At 37.2% G+C, this 22,972-nt stretch overlaps 1 protein-coding gene across 1 annotated transcript; it reads right to left on the bottom strand.

Moving 5' to 3' along the window:
- Positions 1–13,755: 13,755 nt before the first annotated feature.
- On the bottom strand, positions 13,756–22,251 carry PTCHD3 (patched domain containing 3). The gene is made up of 4 exons (XM_028505523.2): positions 21,220–22,251; positions 20,239–20,360; positions 17,954–18,099; positions 13,756–15,337 (listed from the first exon to the last, which is right to left on the bottom strand). Exons 1-4 carry the CDS (start codon positions 22,249–22,251, stop codon positions 13,833–13,835), a joined length of 2,805 nt encoding a protein of 934 aa, XP_028361324.1. The 3' UTR covers positions 13,756–13,832.
- Positions 22,252–22,972: the final 721 nt, after the last annotated feature.

Below are 22,972 nucleotides of genomic sequence, written 5' to 3'. Positions count from 1 at the left end.
GACTCACCCTATTGCTACAAGCCAGGATTTGCTTCAAACAAGTAAATTGCCACGTAAGCTAAGATCTCCATCTAAAAATCATCACCATAATGTTAGCTTATTTTATTCTAAACTTTCAAAAGGTACTTACTGTTCAAATATACTGTTATTAAAAAATAAAATTCATAAAACTAAATCCAGACTTCCTCATCCCTAGTTTCTATTAGTAAAGTCATGGCAACCTGGAAAGACTTTCTTTTATTTTATTTCTTTAAATTTATACTTAGAGATATTTTATTTATTGAAAAAAATATTGTTCACACTATTACAGGTGTTCCCCATTTCCCCCCTATTCCTCCTTCCACTAAGCCCTCGCTCCACCGGCCCCTCATCACATTCATGCCTGTGTCCGTGGGTTTTGCATATATGCATACACTTCCTTTGGCTGAGCTCTTCAGGTCCTAAAGACTTTCTTATTGCACTGAATGGGCAGAGTGAGTTTGGGATAACAAAAAATAAAGATTTACTGACTCTAGTCAGTCCTGTGACTCATTCCTCAGTCTTCCTTCACCAAAGTTATTTGATTTCAGACATGAATGGAAGAGTACAGGAGGCAGAGCCTGAAAGCTGTGGGCTGAGATGGCATAGAGGGTATCTGAGAATGGCAGACATAGTAGCCAGCTAGCGGTCCTGATGAAACCTTGACTCATGATACCCACTCTCTAAACTAGCGGTATTGTCAACATTTTCCCATATTACTGAGCTGAAAAATAAATTACATCTACAGTCCCTTTATAAACATTCATTTATATGTAAGTTAGTTTAAACCAATGGTGAGGCTAGTGTTTAAGAAGCAAATACCTCGAGTGCTTTGTTTATATTTGCAATGCTGTGAGGGATCTTGCCATCTGCTTTAGTGTGGTGATGGGTGGGTGGTAGGGCTGGACTCTGATGAAGTTTCCTCCACATTGAATAAGACCACCTCATTCTCATAAAACTCTATAAATATTGCTCATCAAAAATTAATTCAGATGTGCTCTATGCTTTAGAAACTAAGGACTCATGGATGTACACAACAGTGTGGTGACTGCTGGAGGGAGGAGTGTGTAAGGGGACTAAATGGTAAAGGAAAAAAATACAATGAAGATGAAATTAAAAATTTATTTTAATTCACAATAAATTGGCAAATGATGCAATTATTTGTACTAAAAAGGGTGCAGTAAATACTTAACTATTTCATTTTCCTCCAACTATGAGAGGGATATCTAAAATTTATTGACTATTGAAAAGGAAGTGAATAAAAATTATTGAAACTTAAAAGTAAATGTATGAGCATGAAGGTAAAAATCAGCATGATAAATAATACATTTGTTTAATAGATAGATAGGTAGAACTTTATAAGTAAATCTACAAGGGAAGTAATCCACAGCTGTCACAAACTTCTGTGGAAAGAAAGAACATTTGCCTCTGGCATCTATGAAATGCGCTGCAGGAATCATGTGAACTCTGCTGCTTCCTGATCTTTAGTATTCCTAATGCTTCATTGTTTGTTAATTGTATCATTGTTTCCCCATACATGTGGTTTTTCTCTTGCTAGTCTGAAGATTTTCTTTGTCTTTCAGCAATTTGACTCTGATGTCTCTAAGTTTAGCTATATTTGTGTTCTTCCCACATGGGATTCGTTGAATTACTTGGATCCATAAATTGATATTTATTACATCAAACATGGGACTTTTCTTTTACCTTTACTTCTTCAAGTATTTTTCTGCCCCTTTATCTTTTTGCTACCTATCTGGCGGTTACATTACATTCACGGCGGTATGCTGAATATTTCCTCACAGGTCTCTGAGATTCATTTATTTTTCTTAATCATTTTTCTTCCTGTATTGAGACTGACTAATTACCATTGATTAATTTTCAAATCTATTGGTTTGTTTTTCTGCTATCTCAGATATATTATTCAGTCCATATAGTAAATTTTCCATTTTATCTGTGGTAATTTTTTTTTAATTCTGGAATTTCTGTTTGGTTCTTTTTTCCATATATTTCTCTGCATTTACTCTGATTCCCTATTTATTAAGTCACTGTCATTGTACTTCAATTCTTTAAACATCATTTCTTTTAGCTCTCTGAACATAGTTATCACAGCTGCTTTGAAGAGGTCTTCTTTAAGCCAACATCTGGGCCCTCTTATAGACTGGAATATACAGTATATCTTTTCTAAGTATCAATTATACTTTCCTGCTAGTTTATATATCTTTTGCATTTTTGTTGAAAGCTGACATTTAGATAATATAATGTAGCAACATTTTCCCTTTTCACATTTTCATTGATGTTTCTTATTTTGTTTATTTATTGTTCAGAAACTTGTCAGTACTAAATATGTCAAAACAGAGGACTAAACTTAAATAGGCTCTTATTAGTCAAATTTGGGATTATCTGAGCATCAAAATATACAATATAATGACAATAGTGTATTATAATACATTAATATAAATGAATTGATAAGTCTATGGATGATGCTTACAAAAGAGGGAAGGACACTTTTCTTTAACAGAAGGTCTTAACTGAAGAATACAATATAATACTAAATAAATTATAGAATTAAAATATTGCTATTTTGCAACTACCACTTTAGTAAATTACACTAGAAAAAGATTGTCAATGGATGCCAAAACCACTGTTCAATTACAACAATCAGATACCATTACACAACTGTTAGAATGACTAAAATTAAAAAAAAAAAAAACCAGAGCATCAATTACTAGCAAGGATGTGGAGCAACAAGATAATAGTATAACTACTTTTGGGAACAATTTAACAATTTTTAAAAGATTTTATTTATTTATTTTTGGGAGGGAAGGAAGGGAGATAGAGAGAGAGAGAGAAACATCAATGTGCAGTTGCTGGGGGTCATGGCCTGCGACCCAGGCATGTACCCTGACTGAGAATCGAACCTGTGACACTTTGGTTCGCAGCCCGCACTCAATCCACTGAGCTACACCAGCCAGGGCTCCAATTTAATGATTTTTAACAAAATTGAACATATTTTTACCACATGACCTAGCAATTACACTTGTACTTACTCAACTGATTTGAAAACGTACTTTACCAAAATTCTACATGTAAATATTTAGAGCATGTGTCCAAAAATGGCAGCAGCCAAGATGTCCTTTAAAAGCTGAATGGATAAAAAACCTGCCGTTCCTCCATGCCATGCAGGACACAACCCAGTGATAAAGAGGAATGAGTACAACAACATAAATGACTCTTAAATGCACTTTTCTAAATGAAAAAAAGTCTGTATGAAAAGGTATATCTTCTATCAATTCATTTATATGACATTGGAAAGGAAGAAATATAAAAATAGAAGACAGTGGCTGTCAGGGGTTTCAGTAGGATTGAATAAGTGAAGCAAAGGGGATTTTATTTGAGGAATGTGAAACTATTCAGTGTGATACTATCATGGTAGACATATGACACCACAGATTTGTCAAATCTGTAGAACTTTATAGCTAAAGAGAGAGAGTTAATGTATATAAATTTAACTTAGGAAGTCTGGGGATCCCAGGAAACACTCAAATCACGAAAAAAATAATCTAATTTTATTATGAATGCATGATATCAATGAAGGAGATGGGGAGGAAGTATGCTAACACAACTGACATTGAAAACAAGTAGAGAATGTAAGACTAAAGAGAAAAGGAGTTCTACACAAGCACTGTAGTGTAGTTGGTGAAGTTTTTATCATAGGTTCCTAAAATTAGTTGTTTCTGTAAATTAGCAAATCTGAAACCACCATGCACACATGAATTATGGATGTTGGGAGCAAGGATGGAGTGAAAGGTTGCAAACATTCTAGAGAACAAGGCCAAATGAGCCATTTAATACTGGATTAAGTTGGAGTCGTCAGTATAAACTCATGTTTAGCTTAACACTACTACAAGTAAGAAATAGAAATAATTATAAGTATGAGTTTATAACATAATAGATGTGATATATAAATATATCACCCATATAATTATTAATCTCTTAATAGATTGTTATAATAATCTATGTGTACATAGATATAATATTTCCAAAGTCTTTATTCTGAGAAAGCCTGGAAGCAATAACACTACAGTAGTAGTGAACACATCTGTAACACAGATCTTGGATTCTAGTAGAAGGAATGAGCGCTCCTTGGGTAAATAAATGATTATAAGTCTGGGACAGGAAATATACAAATGAGCCTGGAGCATCTGGTAGTATCAGAAGGTAAGGGAGTGCTTAAGAAACAAACCAATGAAATATGTCAAAGAGACACAACTGAACTAACTCTTAGTGACAGAAGCTGGAAATATCAGAGCAACAGAATAAATATTATAGCACAGTACTATAACCTAAAGTAAAAATAAATATGTACGAGTCTATATTGATACAAATAAATGATTGAATAAATGCACAAATTGGGGAGAATAGACAAATCTCTATAGAAGTAGCCAAAATAATTTGTACAGTTTTTCCTTCCTTCAGGAAATGGAACATAATGCTCCACCCCTTAAGTGTGGGCAGCACATAGTGATTTTCTACCAAAGGGTATGTAAAAAAAGAAAAGCAGTAGCTTTATAGTGGTGGAAAGACAGTACACTCTACCCTAGCCATGTGATCCAGGTTGGTATCCACAGTGGTGTCATCATGTTGATAGCATGCTCTTCTGATGTGATGTGATGCAAGTGGCACTTTACTTCTGTGGCTTTTCCTTCACCAAACCCCTAACTCCTATCTCATCATGAGATAGCAACAGTGAGATCCAAACAGAAACAGAAAATTTGGGTCCTCTTTTTCTCTTGATGAGCCTGCTTAAAGGCTTGTCAATTTTGTTTGTCTTTTCAAAGAACAAGCTCCTGGATTTACTAGTCCTTAGAATTGTGCTTTTAGTCTCTATGTCAATTAATACTGCTCTCATCTTGGTTATTTCCTTCTTTCTATGTGCTCTGGGTTGTATTTGTTGTTTTTCTTGTGCCCTTGTAGGCATAGGGTTAGGTTGTTTGTTTGAAATGTTTCTATCTTTTTTAGGTAGGCCTGTATTGCCATAAACTTCCCTCTCAGGGCTGCTTTTGCTGTGTCCCATAAGTTTTGGATTGTTGTGAGTTCATTTTCATTTATTTCTAGAAACATTTTGATTTCTTCCCTAATCTCATTCTTGATCCATCCATTGTTTAATAGTACACTATTCAATCTCCATGAGTTTGAGTGTTTTGGGTTTTTTTCCTTGAGGTTGGTTTCTAGTTTCAGTCTCTTGTGGTCAGAGAAAATGCTTGATATGATTTCAATTGTCTTGAATTTGTTGAGGCTTGTTTTTTGACCTTTCATGTGGTCTATCTTTGAAAATGTTCCATGTGCATTTGAAAAGAATGTGTATTTTGCTTCTTTGGGATGAAGGGCTCTGTATACATCATTTAAGTCCATTTTATCTAAGGCATTGTTCAATGCCACAATATCTTTGTTGATACTTTTTTTGGAAGATCTGTCCATTTTTGAATGTGCGGTGTTAAAATCTCCTGCTATAATTGTGTTCCTGTTGATACCTTTCTTGAAGTCCTCCAAGATTTTCTTGGTGTATTCGGGTGCTCCTATGTTGGGGGCATATATATATTTATAATGTTTATGTCTTCTTGATGGATTTTTCCTTTCAGTATTATAAAGTGACCTTCTGGGTCTCTTTATGGCTCTTTTCTTTTTTTAATCTCTTTTGCCTGATATGAGTATTGCTACCTGGGCTTTTTTCCCCTGCCTATTTCCTTGGAATATGTGTTTCCAGCCCTTCACTTTCAGTCTGTATAGGTCTTTTGTTCTGAGGTGGGTCTCTTGTAGGCAGCGCATGTGTGGGTCATATTTTCTTATCCATTCAGCTATTCTATGTCTTTTGATTGGGGTGTTTAATCCATTTATATATAAAGCTATTATTGATAGGTACTTATTCATTGCCATTTTTTGTACCTGTGTTCCTCTCTTTCTCTCACTGTTTTTCTTCCTGTTCTTAAAGCAAACCCTTTAGCATATCTTGCAGAACTGGTTTGGAGGAGGTGTATTCTTTCAGGCTTCTTTTGTCTGGGAAGTTCCTTATTTGGCCTTCCATTTTAATTGAGAACCTTGCTGGATAAAGTAGTCTTGGTTGCAGGCCTCTAGTTTTCATTACTTGGAGTATTTCTTGGCATTCCCTTCTGGCTTGGAATGCTTCCATTGAGAAGTCAGCGGCTAGCCTTATTGGGGTTCCCTTGTATGTTACTTCCAGTTTTTCCCTTGCTGCCTTTAAGATTCTGTCTTTGTCTTGGAATGTTGCCATTTTAATTATGATGTGTCTCGAAGTGGGCTTCTTTGGGTTCCTCTAGATTGGGACTATCTCTGTTTCCTGCATTTGTGTGACTTTTTCTCTCATCAAATTAAAGAAGGTTTCCATCACTACTTTTTCAAACAGTTTTTCTATCACTTACTCTTCTTCCTCTCCTTCTGGTATCCCTATTTTATGCATATTACTACATTTCATGTTGGCCTGCATTTCCCTTATCCCTTCCTCATTCTTTCTGAGCCTCTTTCCTCTCTTGCCCTTTCTGGGTGTTTTTTTTTCTACCTTACCCTCCAGGTCACTGATCCAATCCTCTGCTTCATCGAGCCTGCTTTTGATTCCTTCTACTGTGTTTTTCAGTTCAGAAATTGTATTCTTCATTTCCTCTTGGCCCTTGTTGATAGTTTCTATTTCCTTTTCATGTTAATATAGTTTGCAGTGAGTTCATTGTAGTTTTCTGTAGTTTTTGGTAATTCTCTGTGAGGTCATTGAGCTTCCTTATAACCATGGCTTTGAACTCAATATCTGATAGTTGACTTGCCTCTATTTCATTTAGCATTCTTTGTGAGGCTTTCTCCTTTCCTTTCATTTGGGGATTGTTTCTTTATCTTCCCATTGTTTGTGAGACTCTTCTTGTTAGACTCTGCTTCTCAAATTGATCTCTTCTGACTCCCTGTGTTTATGTTGTGTACTTCTATGATAGAAGACCCATGAGATTCAGTGGTTCTATCTCCTTGATCTCCCGAGGTCACTGGTCTTGGGCATTCATTTAAGTTGGCCCTGTGTTTGTCTTTGGGTTTTGATTGTTGTTGGTTCTTTCTTTGGTGGGTCCTTCCCTCCAGTTGATTACCTGATAGTCATACCTGGTCTTGTATTCTGTTGTGCAGGTTTAGACAGGTTGTGTTGAAGCTTGCTCTTCTCTGTGTACTAGGTTTTGAGGCTTCTCTCTCACTCTTGTTCAGTTGTTTGTTCTGGGTAATTTCTCCTACATTAAGTTGTATTTCCAGATCAGTCTTGGGTTGAGGTTAGTGTGGTTTCCACTCCCTTCTTCATCTTCTTCTGTTGTTATGTGTTGGTTGTTCTTTTGCTGGTCGGTTTCCTCTTCCAGCAGGTATACTGGTGTTTATTGCTCCCACTAAAGGCAGCCACAGCCAGGGCCAGTGTGACAATAATGGAGAACCACGAGACCCACAGTGCATCACATATCTTTTTCCATCTCTTTACTCTTGGTTTTTGTGTATCTTTTTTTTTTTGAAGTGAGCCCCATATGTATATGGGTCTTGTTTTCTTATCCATTCAGCTACCATATTCCTTTTGATTGGAGCATTTAAGCCATTTACATTTACAGTGATTATTGATTTGTATTAATTGCTATTTTATTCTTTGTTCCTCTTGTTATTTGTTTTTGTTGTTGTTGTCATTGTTGTTGTTATTCTTCTAGAAGGCCCTTTACTCACTGACATGGGCAACAGTGTGGTGATTGCAGGGTAAGGGGGTATAAAGGAAATAAATGGTAATGGAAAAATACAATAAAAATGCCCTTAAACATTTTTTAACTATGTCCTCTGTCATTGCTTTCTCCTCCTCCTCCTTTTCCTTCTTTTCCTTCTTCTCCTTCTTCCCTCTTCCTTCTTCTTTTTCTTCCTTCATCTTGACCTTTTCATCTCTCTTGTAATACCCATTTGGTGGTAATGACCTCCAGTAGTTTTTCCTTGTTGGGAAGTTTTTTATTTCTCATGCAATTTTAAACAATAGACTTTCTGGTGAAGTAGTCTTCGTTGTGCATCCTTGCTTTCAGTTACCTTGAATATAATATTCCAATTCCTTCTGGCCTGTGATGTTTCTGTTGAGAAATCACCTGACAGTCTTATGGTAGCTTCTCTGCATGTAACTGTCGTTCTCTTGCTGCTTTTAAGATTCCTTCTTTGTTTTTAACCTTTGACTTTTAATTATAATCTGCCTTTGTGTGCGCCTCTTTATGTTCATCTTGTTTGATACTCTACACTCCTAGGACTAGTGTGTCTTTTTCCTTCATTAGGTTAGGTTAGTTTTTAGCCATTATTTCTTTAAATGGCTTCTTGATTCCTTGTGTTCTCTCTCTTCTCTTTCTGGTACTCCTATGATGCAGATGTTATTGTATTTACTGTTGTGCCAAAGGTCTCAAACTATCTTCATTTTTTTATTTTTTTTCTTTTTGCTGTGCTGATTGTCCAATACTTTGTCTTCCAAATCAGTAATTCAATACTCTGCCCCATCAAACTGGCAGTTTAGTCCTTCTATGTATTCTTTACTTCAAATATTGTATTCTTCATTTATGACTTGTTCTTCTTTACAGTTTCTATATCTTTTTTCAAGTTGTTGAAGTTTCTGCTAAGTTCTTTGAGCATCCTTATAACCATTTTTTATCCTTACCCAAGAACATTTTTTCATTTTTTTTAGAAATAGAGAGATAGAGGGAAAGGGAAACACAGATGTGAGAGAGTAACATTGATTGGTTGCCTTTTCACATGCACCCCAACTAGATATCAAACCTGCAACCTGGGTATGTGTCCTGACCAAAAAATCAAACCTGTGACCTCTTGGTCCACAGGGAGATGCTCCAATTAACTGGGCCACACCAGCCATGGCCTTATAACCATCTTTTAAAACTCTGTATCTTGTAAATTGCTTGCCTCCATTTCATTTAGCTCTTCTCTGGAAATTTCTCCTGTTCTTTCATGTGGGGCCTATTTTTATTCTCATTTTGGCTGCCTCTTTGTCTTTGTTGTTTTACATTGGGTGGATCAGTTCTGTTTCCCAGTCTTGATAGGATATCCTTATGTAGTAGGCGCCCTGTGGGACCCAGGGGTACAACGTTCTTAAACAACTGAGCTGCATGCTCCAGGAATATTCCTTGTGTGGGTTATGTAATCCTTCCTGTTCATACGTAGGATCAACCCTCACACAGGCTGACTGGGAGGATTGACCCTGACCACAGTGTATGAGCTGCTGTGCAGGTACTAACCACACAAAGCAGAATTCTCCTCAGCAGGGTCTGGTGCCTACTGAGATCTCCCTTTGGTTATGCCACTTGTGAAACTAGTTGGATCTTGCTCTGATATTTTCTGAAGCTGGCCACTGGATGTATCTGTTCTGGGGTGTTTTGAGGGAGACTCTGGTGTAGGTCAGTATCAGATGCTGCCTATGACTGGCCCTGCGCAAACTCTTTAGAGCTACAAAATGATCCTGTTTCTGGCTGCCTACCACTGGGCATTGGTGTGCATCAGAAGTACCAAACTGCACAAGGCCAGTCTCTACCAGGACTGAGCCTAGGGGAGGTCAGCAAAAGCCCCAAGGCACCCCAAGATCCATTTCAGCCTGCCTCCACTTGCTACCTGCTGGCTGGCTATTAGACTCAGTTACTGAAAGTGTTTTTTGGTGGTACTGAAGTTGCATGAGGTAGGTTCTCAGTGACTCATTGTGTAGGGGTGAGTGGTGTTCATCAGACTGATATATTCAAACTATGTGTCCATGCTGTGTCTAAGGCCATTCAGCAAATGTCCCAAGATATAACAAGTCTAGCTGACTCTGCTGGGTGCCCATAGGTTTTATAGTGGGACTGGATTTCAGGGAGTTGTCAGGGTGACACCAGCAGAGTTTATCAGGTCTTAATAGACAAAGATTTGGCCACGTGAAGAGAAAGCTCTGCAGTGGTTGCGTGTATGAGAGAAAATTATACCCTTTCCTAGAGCCATGTAACTCATTCTCCTCCAGATTCTGCCAGGTACCCTACCTCAGCAATGCTGTACTGCTGGGATTTGGGAGGGTGGGCCTAGTGGATCTCTTGTGAGGGGCCAGTGCCAGTCAGGTTCACAGTAAAGTTGGGGAAATGGCCCCTGCCACAAAGCCACACAACTCAGTTATTAATAAAGTTGAATCTACTTGGACCTTTATACCCGAGACCAGACAGTTGACTCCTCAGCAGGGCACAAGCTCAGCAGGGTTGGGCAACCGGGCATAGGGTTACTCGGTTTTCTCCAAGCTTTTGCTGTAAGGCAGGGAGTAGTGCACCCAAGAAAGACAGCTTCTGCTATACTGGAGAGGGTCTCATTCTAGGGACCCTGGTGGCAGTCCCTTCAGCTTTCCCCCCAGAGCCACAAGCCTTACTGAGTGCTCACACAACTCTAGTCTGCTCTTCTCTCCCTCCACTAGGGTCCAGGGTGAATGGTTGCAAATGAGATATTATGTGTTGGTGCTTTAAGAGGATGCCAACAGCTCTTCCTGGGTGACATAATCCCAGCAATTTTCACAGCCAGATTTTATGTGGGAGCCTCTTTCCAGCTCTGATATTGAAGGATGGGGAGCCTGGCCTAGGATTGACACAAAAGCTCCTCAGGGGAAACTTTGCAGCTGAGATAGCCCTCCAGAATTTCAAGAGCCCATAGGAGTGGGCCAGCCTTTTTTGCAACCCTGCCCTTCCTACCAGTATCAATGTGGCTTCTTCTTTGAATCCTTAGTTAGAACTTCTATTTATCTAGTGTGATGTTGGTTATTAAGGTTAGTTCTGTATTTTGGTTCTAATTCCAATTTGATGCTGGGAGGAGGTCAATGTACCTTCTACCTTCTCCTCCACCATATTGGATCTGACACAGGAAAATATTTGCAATTGGAGTCCCCAGAAGGAGAGGAGAAAGACAATGTGGCAGAAAAATATTTGAAGAAATAAAGGCTAATATATTTTCAAATATGATGGAATATAGCAAACAGGTCCTAAATCTCAAAAATACACAAGAAGGTGGAAGGAAATGTACCATACACACCCAAAGCATAGTCAAATTCCGGAAAACCAGTAATTAGAAAAGTCAATTAGCCACTTAGAAAAATGGGTAAGATCCTTGCAAGAAAAAGCATACCAATACTGACCCCAAAAGTAAATAAAACATCTGAGTGGCCTCATATTTGTTAAGAAAAGTTAATTTGAAATAAAAAACCTTTCCAGAAAAAAACTTCATGTCCAGATGACTTCACTGATGAAGTGTACCAAACATTTAAGAGAAAAAATGAAAGAAATGATATTAACCATGTATCCTGTATTTCAGAAAATAGAAGAGGATTACTTACTGGCTCATATCCTAAAGGTACCATATCCCTGATATCAAAACCTGAGAAAGACATTACAAGAGAATTACAGACCACTATCCTTCATGATCTTAGGAACAAATATCATTGACAAAATATGAACAAAACAAAGACAGCAATATATGAGAATAATAATATGCCATGACCAAATGTGAATCATCCTAGGAATGCAAGGTTGGTGTAATATTAAAAAATCATTCAACAGAAATTGCCACATTCACAGGTTACAAGGGAAAATGGCATGGTAATCTTAAAAGATAGACATAAATTATATGACCAAATTCAATACCCATTCATGATAAAACACTGCTACTGCTTGTTAATCTTAATTAACTAGCAGTAGAAAGGAGTTTCATCAATCTGATAGACACAGCTTTGGAAAACCTCCTGGTAATTACCATACTTGATGAAATATTGATGTTTTGCACAGACTTGGGAACAAGGCAGTGATGTCTGTTTTTAGTAGGCTTTCCCACATTCTTCTCAGTGTTTTAAGCCACTTCAATAAAGCAAGTGAAGATTATACCCTTGGCTGGGTAGTTCAGTTTGTTAGAACATCACCCAGAAATGCCACAGTTGTAGGTTTGACCTCTGATCAGGATACATACAAGAATCGACCAATCAATGGGTGGCACAACAGATCAGTATTTCTCTCTCTCTCAAATCAATTAGTAAATTTTATAAATCTCATTAAATTTTTATAAAGATTATGTAGGGAGAAATAATATGGCCTTAACGTGGTCCTTACATAATTGCATAGAAAAAGAAATTATAGTGTTCTTCAGGAAAGAATCTTCCAAGATAACACTTTGTTAGGTTAAGTATACCAGAGTCAATTCTATTTTTATAGACTAGTAAAAAGGGGAAAAATTAAAATATTTAAAAATCCCATAAATAAAAATACTTAGAAGTAAATCTACCTAAATCTGTGATATATTCTTGGGAGAAGTTAAAAAAGACAAATAAATGGAGAGAAACCATGTTTACAGATTGGAAGATTTCATATTGCTAAGATACCTATTTTCCCAAAATTGATCTGTAGATTCACCATTACCCAGTTACAACCCCAAAAGGCTTTTTGTGATAAATTGACAAGTGATTCTAAAACTAGTATCCAAATGCAAAGAACCTAGAATAGCAAAATGATTTGGAAATTAAGAAAAATATTGAACAACTTAACACAATCTAATTTCAAGAATTAATATAAAGCTTTAGTAATAAAGGAACTGTGGTATTGGCTTTAGTGTAGACAAAACAGATTAATGAACAGAAGTAAAGCCACACATAAGTTGTCAACTGATTCTTTGCAGAGGTACCTAGTTAATCTGAGTTAATTAGTGAAAGGATAGTCTTTTCACAGTAGATGCTAGGACAACTAAATAACTATTATGGAATAAAAACAAATGTCTCTACATACTCTCCAATGAAAACATGTATATGGATCACAGACCTAAGTGTAAAGTTAAAACTTATTAGCTCTAAAAAGAAAACAGAGGTGAGTATTTTATAATCTTGGAATAGGCAAACATTTCTTAGGACACAGAAAGCACTAACAAAAAATATACCATAAATTGGATTTCAAAACTTTAAAAACTTCAGTTCATCATAGCATTAAGAAAACACATAGAATAGCCCCAGACTGGGAAAACACGTAAGGTGAACTTTTACATAATAATAAAAATAGGAATTACAGTGAAAAGATTCCATTTATGGTATAACATATTAAGTACTTAAATTCCATGCATCAACTTCTAGTGATTAAATAAAGGGAAAAACAACTGGAAATTTATATTTTATTCTTGATTATATAGACCTTAATAAAGATGACAACACATTCTAATTTAGTAAAAATCTTTTATTTTTTTAAGTGTTGTAAAGAGATACACTTGTTTTATAAATCTTTTAGTCAATAGAAAAGAGGTTCTGGAGTTGTAATGTGGATTTACTCATTCTTAAGTTTTTAACAGAAGGTAAGATATGGACTGAGTAATATAGATATTTTCATGTAAGGCTAATTTTTCTCAGGATATGTTCAATAACATTTTAAATGGGATTTCCAGCCCTGGCTGGCATAGCTCAGTGGATTGAGCGCGGGCTGCGAACCAAAGTGTTGTAGGTTCGATTCCCAGCCAGGGTACATGCCTGGGTTGCAGGCTATAACCCCCAGCAACCGCACATTGATGCTTCTCTCTTTCTCTCTATCTCCCCCCTTCCCACTCTAAAAATAAATAAATAAAATCTTTAAAAATATATTTAAAAAATGGGATTTCCAAGTCAAGGAAACATGCCTTTGTTTTTAGTTTATCAATGACTATTGTTAATAGTGCATTTTTATCAGTTTGAGTTGGGACAATCAGGAATTCTATAACTGACCTTTGATTTGCTAGTGGATATTTTAAACAAGACTTCAAAATAGGGTTAAGAATACTGGAATAAAAATTAGACCATGAACAGCCCCAAATAACATAACAAGCAACATAATCTTAAAAAATGTCCTGAAGATGTATGCTTTAGCTGCAGCTAAAACACACACCCCTATAACTGTTGAAACTGCACTTTGTAACACAGGGTAGCCTAGCATGTACAATGCTTCAATTGCTTTTCGGTTTACTGAGGGTTCAGAACTGGAAACAAATGCATAGGTAATGTGTGCAGAAAAATCAAAAGAAAACCCTATACAAATGACAAGATTAATCATGGATATGGAATCAAGATTGACGTTCCAGAATGCCATGAAGCCTGTTACTCCTACAATCACAGAAGCAATAGCAAAAGTTACCCATAAGGAACACAGTGGATGAGGAATTAACAATAAAGAAACAACAAACATAATTGTTGATGCAACAATGACATTTCGAACAGTGTTTTCTATTATTGCAGTATACTGATCAAAATATATGAATGCCTGGTTATACACCATTAGGGGAATTTCACACTCTTCAGCCAAATCTCGTAACTGGAGTAACATCTTTTTCTTGTTGGTTGAAGAAGAAATATCTGTAGTCTGAATGAAGGCCCGGGAACAACTGATTTCATGTAATGATGAAATATTAATATCATATTTGAAAAGTGGAAATTTCATAACAAAACTTGAAATACTGTTTATAAAAGTATTCTTATCCTTTATATCTTGTCTGTTATCTTCCATATATTGCACATATTCTTGTAACCAAAACTCTGTAAGACTTTTATCTACATAGCGATTGTTTTCAAAATCTCTCAGACATCTTTCCAATTTTTGCCTAGCATATTTATCCCAGTAGTCAAGAGGTTCAGTAACAATAACCATAACCCTGGGACCATAATCTGAAAAATACTTTTCCTCTACATTAAAATATGGTGTAATATAAGAATCATCACTTGCCAAATTTCGAAGGTCTAAACCTTCCTTCACTTGGAAACACCCATATATACTACTTATGAGGTACAAAATGTATAGAAGCACTACAAAAATCTTGGACTTAGTGCTTGTGAGAACAGGTCCAAAATAGTCTTTAAAGAACGCATTCATTGGATGGATATCAGCTCCCTGTTCATCTGGAAGAGAACCAAATGGGAGACAGCAGCATCGTTTTAATGAGAAACATTTTTGGTCAGGCCTATCTGTCTTTTTTAACCAACGTAGACAGACTTCTTCTCTTTTACCATCCAGGGCCAGAAATGCTCCAAAACAGGTGATATTGTAAAAATAACAAAAGAACAGGGTTGTTCCTGTATAAATGCAAAAATATTGTACGGACCTGAAAGAGGTCATGACCCCTGTATAAAAGGCCAAGATGTTGGTGATGGTGGTGATTGTAATGGACACTGCCACTTTTGAATAGACTCTGGCCATACGCTGTTGGATGCTATCTGTGAGGCTGGTCTTCTGCCAGGCAGAAATCATGATAAACATGTCATCAACCCCAACACCTGTCAAAAACAGAAACAGAATCTTCATAAATATTAATATCCATTAAAAATTAAACAGATCATTTTAAACCATTTTTTTCCATCACTTAAGGTCTTATATACCTTGCCCAATCTGTGCTTTGATACTACCTTTTCTCATTCTTTCTCTGGTTGCCTCTGAATCCACAACAGAATTCGTCACTCTTTCTTCTGTAGTAACTCTGTGCTTTGTACATAACTCCTATTCTTTGCACATAGCACAGTATATTCTACTCCTAGTCTTCATTTAGGGTATTTCAATTATGAGTCAGGAAATCTAACTGACTGGTTGTTAGTCAAAGCAAAATTACCATGTGTCTTTGATTCTACTAGGTTACTTCAGAGACCATTTCCTCTCATAAGTAATTTCATACTAATGCACAAACACATTGAGCCAACATTCTATTGTTTAAAATATAAGCTGGACTTATATGTTCTGTATTTAACATGTAGCTATCAATGTGGTATAATGTGAGAAACACTACATAGCTTATAAACACACACACACACACAAAATGTAGTTTTCCTGCTGGTATGTTTTGGATAGCTAGAATGCTATCATTCAAACTTCACTTCCCCAATATAAGGCTCTTTATCATTAAAATGAAAGTAGTCTTGATAGCAGAAATATATACTCAAGTGAATCTCAAGGATCCTTTACATATTAATGCCTACTAGGTAGTTAATTCTTTTCCATGATGGCATTTCATGATTGGTTTGGAATAAAGCAGATTTTTGAAATTGTCATTAAAGATTGGGAAAGAAGGACAACAAATAGAACAGCAAGAGCATGTTGCAGATAAATTTTATCTCCTCAGGCTTTCTGCTAGAGCAGATACTACTTTCACTCATGAACACCTCTGTTTCTGTGTGTGCTGATACAATCAATACTTGGAACTGAAATGCTGATCTTAAAAGTTTTGGGGATTATCTCTATGGATTGCCTGGTAGGGTACTGGGAATTGCAACTTTGCTTCTAATCCAGATATTCTACAGGTATAATCAAGGTAGAAGGATATAAGTTGACAGAAGTCTTTGTAGTCTGTCATCAACTCCCACTGCTGCCAGCTTTGAGGATTTAAATTGTACTCAGCTAGACAAAATGGAAGAATCAAAAGTGTGGAGAATCAAGAATGAACTCATTGATAATTAGGTATTTAATAGCTAGTTTTATTATTTATAAGACATCATTAAGAAATGATCCACACATAGTTCTTGAGTTGCTGGAATCACAAACTCACACACACACATTCACACTCCTCTGTACACACAAACTATACAAAAATGGTTTCTATTAAATCAGTTATACACACTTTAACTATAATTATTTACAACTGTTGGAAACATTGAACGATTAAGTGTGAGTGTGTATGAAGGTATGCCCTGAAGAGCTAGAATAAAGAAGGTGATATCCAACAACAGCTGATCTACTATTAACCCAAGAAACCAAACATTATTTCTTCCAACTTGGTTACTTTCCAAAATTTAAAGACCTTTGTTTTTTCATGCTTATTGTAAAATAAATTTTGAAATTACAGGAAAATACAAAGAAAAATTTAAGCTGTAATTCCACACTTCAGAGATAATTCTCACTAACATTTTGATGTTTACCCATCCAGAATTTATAACTGTGCCACTCCATTTCAAACATCTTATTTCATAACCACTATTTCTCACTTAATATTATATACATACTTTCTAAAGACTGAAATGATTCCAAAATTTTAAGATGCTGTATTTGAATTGACCAATCCCATGTTGATATAGGATTAGGTTGTTTTCAGTATTTTCTTACTCTAAATTACACTGAAAATAACATATTATTCTACTTTTTGAGCACTTGGCCAATTACTAGAACACACTTCTAGAAGTGGAATTGATATGTCAAAGGCATTCCCTTTTCAATATTTAAATCTGACTTGGTGCAAAGTTGTGTACTAATTTGCACATTTCTTCCAGCAGCGTGTGACTGTTCATTTGCACACAACTTTCCCCAAACCTTCAATTTTACTAATATTTATTAATCTAATAAGAAAATGAGGTGTCTCACTTTTGGTTTAATTTGAATCCCTTAATTAACTGAGAGAGCAAATATTTTTTTCTTATATTTTCCATGACTTGTATTTTCCATTTCTGGGTGTGTATGTGCATGTACATGCGTCTGTATATACTGTCTATTCATGTTCTTTGTATTTCCATTTGGGGAAATTTAGATTTTCTTTTTTTAATCCTCTCCCAAGGATACATTTATTGATTTGAGAGAGAGAGAAAGGGAGAGAAAGAAAGATACATTGACATGAGAAATAAACATCAATTGGTTGCCTCCTGTACATGCCCATTGGGACCAAACCCACAACCTAGGTATATGCCCTGAATGAAATCTAACCAATGACCTTTTGGTGCACAAAATGTCTCTCCAACCAACCTGGCTATTCCAGCCCAGGGCTCAGTTTGATTTTCTTTTTCCTGACACCTCATTTTGGATTTGTAGAGCCACCTAAACATAATTAATTTTCTTAATCTAACACAAGCCCCTCCCCTTATCTATCCTACACACCCACATACACAGTGCATAGCCTCACATTTTGTTTTACTCACCTAGAATAAGAAATGGTGAATTTTTAACTATAGTCACAAATGGTACCCCAGTATACAACATGAAGCCAAAGCCGCTCACCACTGACAAGGCAACAGAAATTACTCCAAAGGCTGCAACACACATTTTGTTTCGTACACAGTCACACCTGTAAATTTGAAGGGAAAAATTATGGAATTTTTGGCGGTAGCTTCCATACTGAAATTCCATCAATGCATAAAATTCTTGACTTGGATACATATTCAGGAACCTCTTGTGCAATGATTCCCATACCTGACTGCTAGAGAGCTTTAATTCCCAGGCAATATGTAAGCCCCCCACTCAAAAAAAGAGGGAACAGAAAAATCAGGAATCTGTACTTTTACCAAACTTTCCTGGGTGATTTGTATATAGGTAGCCAAGTCCTACTCCATAGGCCAGCATTTCAGAAGGAGAAAGTGAGAAAGTTACACTAAAGCACTGCAGATGGTTAATTTCATTTGGATCTTCAAAGGGATGTGAATGGAATAAAACAGAAGTGGAGGGAGAGCTCCAGCACAGAGGCTACCTGTACATAGGTACTGACTCTGAACCCCTAACTCCAACTAGCCAAAAATACAATCCTAAATAGCTCCTGTATTTCAAAGCTAGGTCAATATGTATTGTGATTAACAAAAAAGTATGAAAGCCTCCTTCTAAAACATTTTTTAAGGTATCTCCTCTACTTGTGAAGTGGGCTCTAGAAAAGTTCCTACTAGATGCAAAAAGAAATAAAAGATTTGAACTGTAGTCTACAACCTATGCCTGTTTTTATTGGACAAACATAAATGGGAATATATACACAGTATTTTAAAGTATGGATTCAATACTTTATCTCCCCACCAACCACAACAGTATATTTTAATATATTGATGACTTCTGGTTTTATCGTTTCCTTGCTTGTTAATGGCTTCAAGACAAATAAATGATACCTGCCTCTAGATAGCTCTAGTAGAATAGAGAAACTACACTTGAAGACTAGGAAAGTCAACTATGAAAATGGAGCCACTGATTCTCCATGTACAATACAAGAATGAAATTGGATCACTACTATGTACCATATATAAAAGTAACTAAAAATTAATCAACAACCTAAATATAAGAGCTAAAGCCACAAACTCTTAGAAAAAAACATAAGGTAAATGTGCATTACTTTGACAGTAACTTGTCAGTAGATTCTTAGATATAGCACCAAAAGCACAATTAGCAAAAGAAAAAATAGATAAATTGAATTTTATCAAAATAAAACTTTTATGCATTAGTGAACATTATCAAGAAACTGAAGAGATTATCCACAGAGTGGGAGATTATGTACAAATCATATATATCTGTCTGCTAAGGGATTAACATCTATAATATATAAAGGGCTCATCAACAAGACTCAGTAACTAAAGAACAACCCAATAAAAAAAGTGCAAAGACTTAATAGACATTTTTCCAAAGAAGATATACAAATGGTCAATAAACATATCAAAAGTTACTTATCATTTGTAATTAGGGAAATGTGAATCAAAACCACAGTGAGATACTACTTTGCACCTACTTGACTGACTATAATCAATAAAACAGAAAATAACAAGCATTGGTGAGGAAGTGAAGACATTGCTGATGGGGTATAAAATAGTGTAACCTCTGTGGAAAACAGCTGGGCAGTTCTACAACAACGTAACATGGAATTACTATACAACCCACCAATCCCACTTCTAGGTATATATTGAAAAAGAATTGAAAACAGGGGCTCAAGCAATTATTTGTACACTCATGTTCACTGCAGCATTATTCACAGTAGTCAAAAAGTGGAAACATTCCAAGTGCTTATCAATAGATAAATGGATACATAAAATGTGGTGTGACATACAAGGGAATATTATTCAGCTACAAAAAGGAAAGAAGTTATGATACATGCTACAACATGGGTGAACCTTAAAGACATTGTGCTAAGTGAAGCAAGTTACAGGACAAATATAATATGATTCCACTTATATTAAATCTCTAGAATAGATAAGTTAATAGAGATAGGAAGTAGATTAAGGGTTTACCAGGGCTGGGAGGAGGCAATTGGATGTTATTGCTTAATGGTTACAGTATTTGTGTGGGGTGATTAAAAATATTTGGAAACAGATAGTTGTGATAATTGTACAATAGTGTGAATGTCATTAACATTACAGAATCATACACTTAAAATGGTTAAAATGACATTTCATGTTATCATGTTTTACCACAATTTTTTTAAACACTAAGGTTTAAAAAATTAATGAAAGTGTTTTACCTGTAGCATGATGAGATTGAAAATAATATGATTAGAAAGTATGCCACGTAAAACAAAGGAATCACTGTTGTAGAAGTTGACTCAAATTCCTGTTGTCTAGAAAGTGACGTAAAGTAGACCACCTGCCACAAAAATATATTTAGGTAAATAACTTTAATAAAAATATTTGTTACAAACACAATTGAAACACTGTAGCTTATTGATGAAAATACTGTCCAAATTCATTAAAAGATCAAAATACATGAATTATGTTTTTAGAAAAAAAGAATATAGATATGCTTCTTCCCACAAATCTCTGGCATAATGTCCAAAGATTTTTAAAAATCCAAAGTTTAAAATTTCTGAATATACAAAATCTAAGTTTTATATAAAACTATGAAATTATTAATAAAGAAATTGTGGCTTTTTCTAAACTTTTTTAGGTTGCTATCTTTCACTATGTCCAGTGCATAAATATCATTTCATAAGGGCCTGGTATTCAAAGCCTTTTTCCAGGGGGTATTTCACTTTCACCAGACCATTCAGAAGTATTATTAGGTTAGCTGACCCAACAACACTGAACAGTTAGCATGTGCCTGGCACTATGCAATAATTTACTTGAAAAATATTAACCTAGTTATCTTTTTCAATAACACCAAAGACTTTAACTAAAAGTAAGAATTTCCAAGTAATTTGGCTGGAAAACCAATCCCTGAAACTAAACCTGAAGCTCAATGTCTGTACCGAACAAACCTATCTTGAGTTTGTAGGATTTGTGTTTTCCACCAGAATATTACCAATGATCTAAAGCTTCTGGCATCCTACAGTATTAGTTTAAGAAAGTCGGATTAAGTACCAAAAACGCTAGTGTACACCCAGCTTCAATTCAAGGACTCCACAAAATACCAGGGGAGCGCTATTGCTATTGATGGTCCTTAGTATAAGCCTTCTTATCCTTCCCACTTTGTCTGGGCCTTCCTATTAACACCAGCTACGACGTACCTGGATCATCTTCAAGGCCGGACTCTTTTCAATATTGTTGATTTGCTTCAGGAAATGGATCAACCACATCTTGCTGTGCTCATTATCTTCTCCTCCAGTCTTCAGGTAATATTGCAGCCGCATGGCTTTGACCTCCAAGAGTACCTGATTGGTACCTATCCTCTGGCCTAAGATGATTCCTCCAAGGGTGCCAGCCAAGCTCATGGGCTGACCATTTTGCTTGTAGATGGGGAAGGTGATTTTTTCCAGGTCAAGTTGCTTGTTCACTTGCCAGGCAGACAGGAGTGGGTTGGAGGGTACGCAGTAGCCCTGGATCTTAGCACACACCTCACTATACAGGATCTGTTTTCCATTTTTCTGTGTCCCATACAGAGCCTGCACCATATGGTCCAATTTGCTAATTTCTGATAAGACTTCTTGTTCCAGCAGAGAGGCAGTGTTAGAGACCACTAGAATAGAAGCAAAATTGACCTCGGTGCTCTTCCTGTAGACAGAGAAGTAATCTGAGTCATCAGTGGTGAAATGTTCTTGCACAAAGCGTCGTTCAGCTTTTGCGGGACTCCCGATTGGAGTGTACTGCTCCTCAAGGTCCTCTTTTCCATCTTTGGGCAGGTAAGTAAAACCAGTGCCTAGCACAGCCGTCAGCAGTATGGGCATCAGCAGGAAGACCCAGGGGTGCAAGCCCACCTTCTTTCCCAACCATTGGAAGGCCTGGGACAGTGGAGCCTCCAGGCAGTTGGTTCGGCAGCGGCGCTTATGAGACACTTCCGTTAAGAACAGTGACCTGGACGTTGGTGTCTCTGGCTTCAAGGACACCCAGGAGGAAAGTGACTCCTGCTCCGCTCCTAGTGGCTCCGCACGCTGCCCTGAGTTCCAGTTCATGTCGAGTTCCCGCTCTTGACTTGACTCCAAGACCGGGTCCAACTTCTCCCGGGAGGCCTGGGGCCGCACAGCCCTCAGAGCCGCCCCCAGATCTCGGTCTGGCTCAGGCCGCCAGGGCTTCTCCAGATTGGGCAGGGACTCAGGCTCCATCTGCGCTGTGGTCTTGGGCTCCACCTCTGAGGCTGTCTTAGAGGGCCTGAGAATCACTCCAGAAGGAAAGACCACGTTCTCAAATGCCACAGCAGGATGGGGAATAGCTGCAGAAGATCGCCTATTTCCACCTTAGGCAACGGTTTCCGGAGCAACCGCCACTTCCGGGCCTGGATGGCAGGAGCTTCCGTTGGGCTGCACAGGCGCGGGAGGAGCTTCCGTTGGGCAGCACGTGACTTGGCCCATCTTGCTGCTGCCCCCTGTTCCCTGTGACTTCAAGTTTTGGCTCCTTGAGGGAGCAGGGCTCAGTTGTGTTTTGTTTTGTTTTTTTCTTTCTTTATGGAATGTATTGGGCTGACACTAGTTAGTAAAGTTATATAGCTTCCAGGTGTTCCCTTCTGAAACACACCATCTGTGCATTGTGTGTCGTGCGTTCACTCCCCCAGGTCAGAGAGAGCAGAGTTGCCTGCGCTTCCGGCCACTGTGGGCTGCTCAGGCCCTGCCCTCTCTGAGACAGCACTGGCTGCCGGTCTGTTTTCGGAGCAAGCTGGTGGCACCAGAAGCAGAAGGAAGATCTCACATTGTTGGGCCGAATGTGGGCTCTCGGAGGTGGGCACGCGTTGGGGACAGGGATGAGGCTAACACGGATGCTTCAGTGGAAGGGGTTATTGTACTTGGCAGTGGGTGGGGAGAAGAATGAGGCCCCAGGAGCCACTGCACC

This window comes from Phyllostomus discolor, chromosome 1, assembly GCF_004126475.2.
Source record: "Phyllostomus discolor isolate MPI-MPIP mPhyDis1 chromosome 1, mPhyDis1.pri.v3, whole genome shotgun sequence".
In the NCBI taxonomy this organism is placed as follows: Eukaryota; Metazoa; Chordata; class Mammalia; order Chiroptera; family Phyllostomidae; genus Phyllostomus; species Phyllostomus discolor.
Note: the sequence above shows the minus strand (reverse complement) of the source record. Positions and strands in the feature narration are given on the sequence as shown.

Bases quoted from the DNA above. Each gene is read 5' to 3' on its own strand.
- PTCHD3 (XM_028505523.2), bottom strand. From the start codon at position 22,251: ATGGAGCCTGAGTCCCTGCCCAATCTGGAGAAGCCCTGGCGGCCTGAG. The intron at 18,100-20,238 runs GTAAAACACTTT...TCAAATTTACAG, and splicing joins TCAATCTCATCATGCTACAG to GTGTGACTGTGTACGAAACA. The intron at 15,338-17,953 runs GTGAGTAAAACA...TGTTTTTGACAG, and splicing joins TTCACCATTTCTTATTCTAG to GTGTTGGGGTTGATGACATG.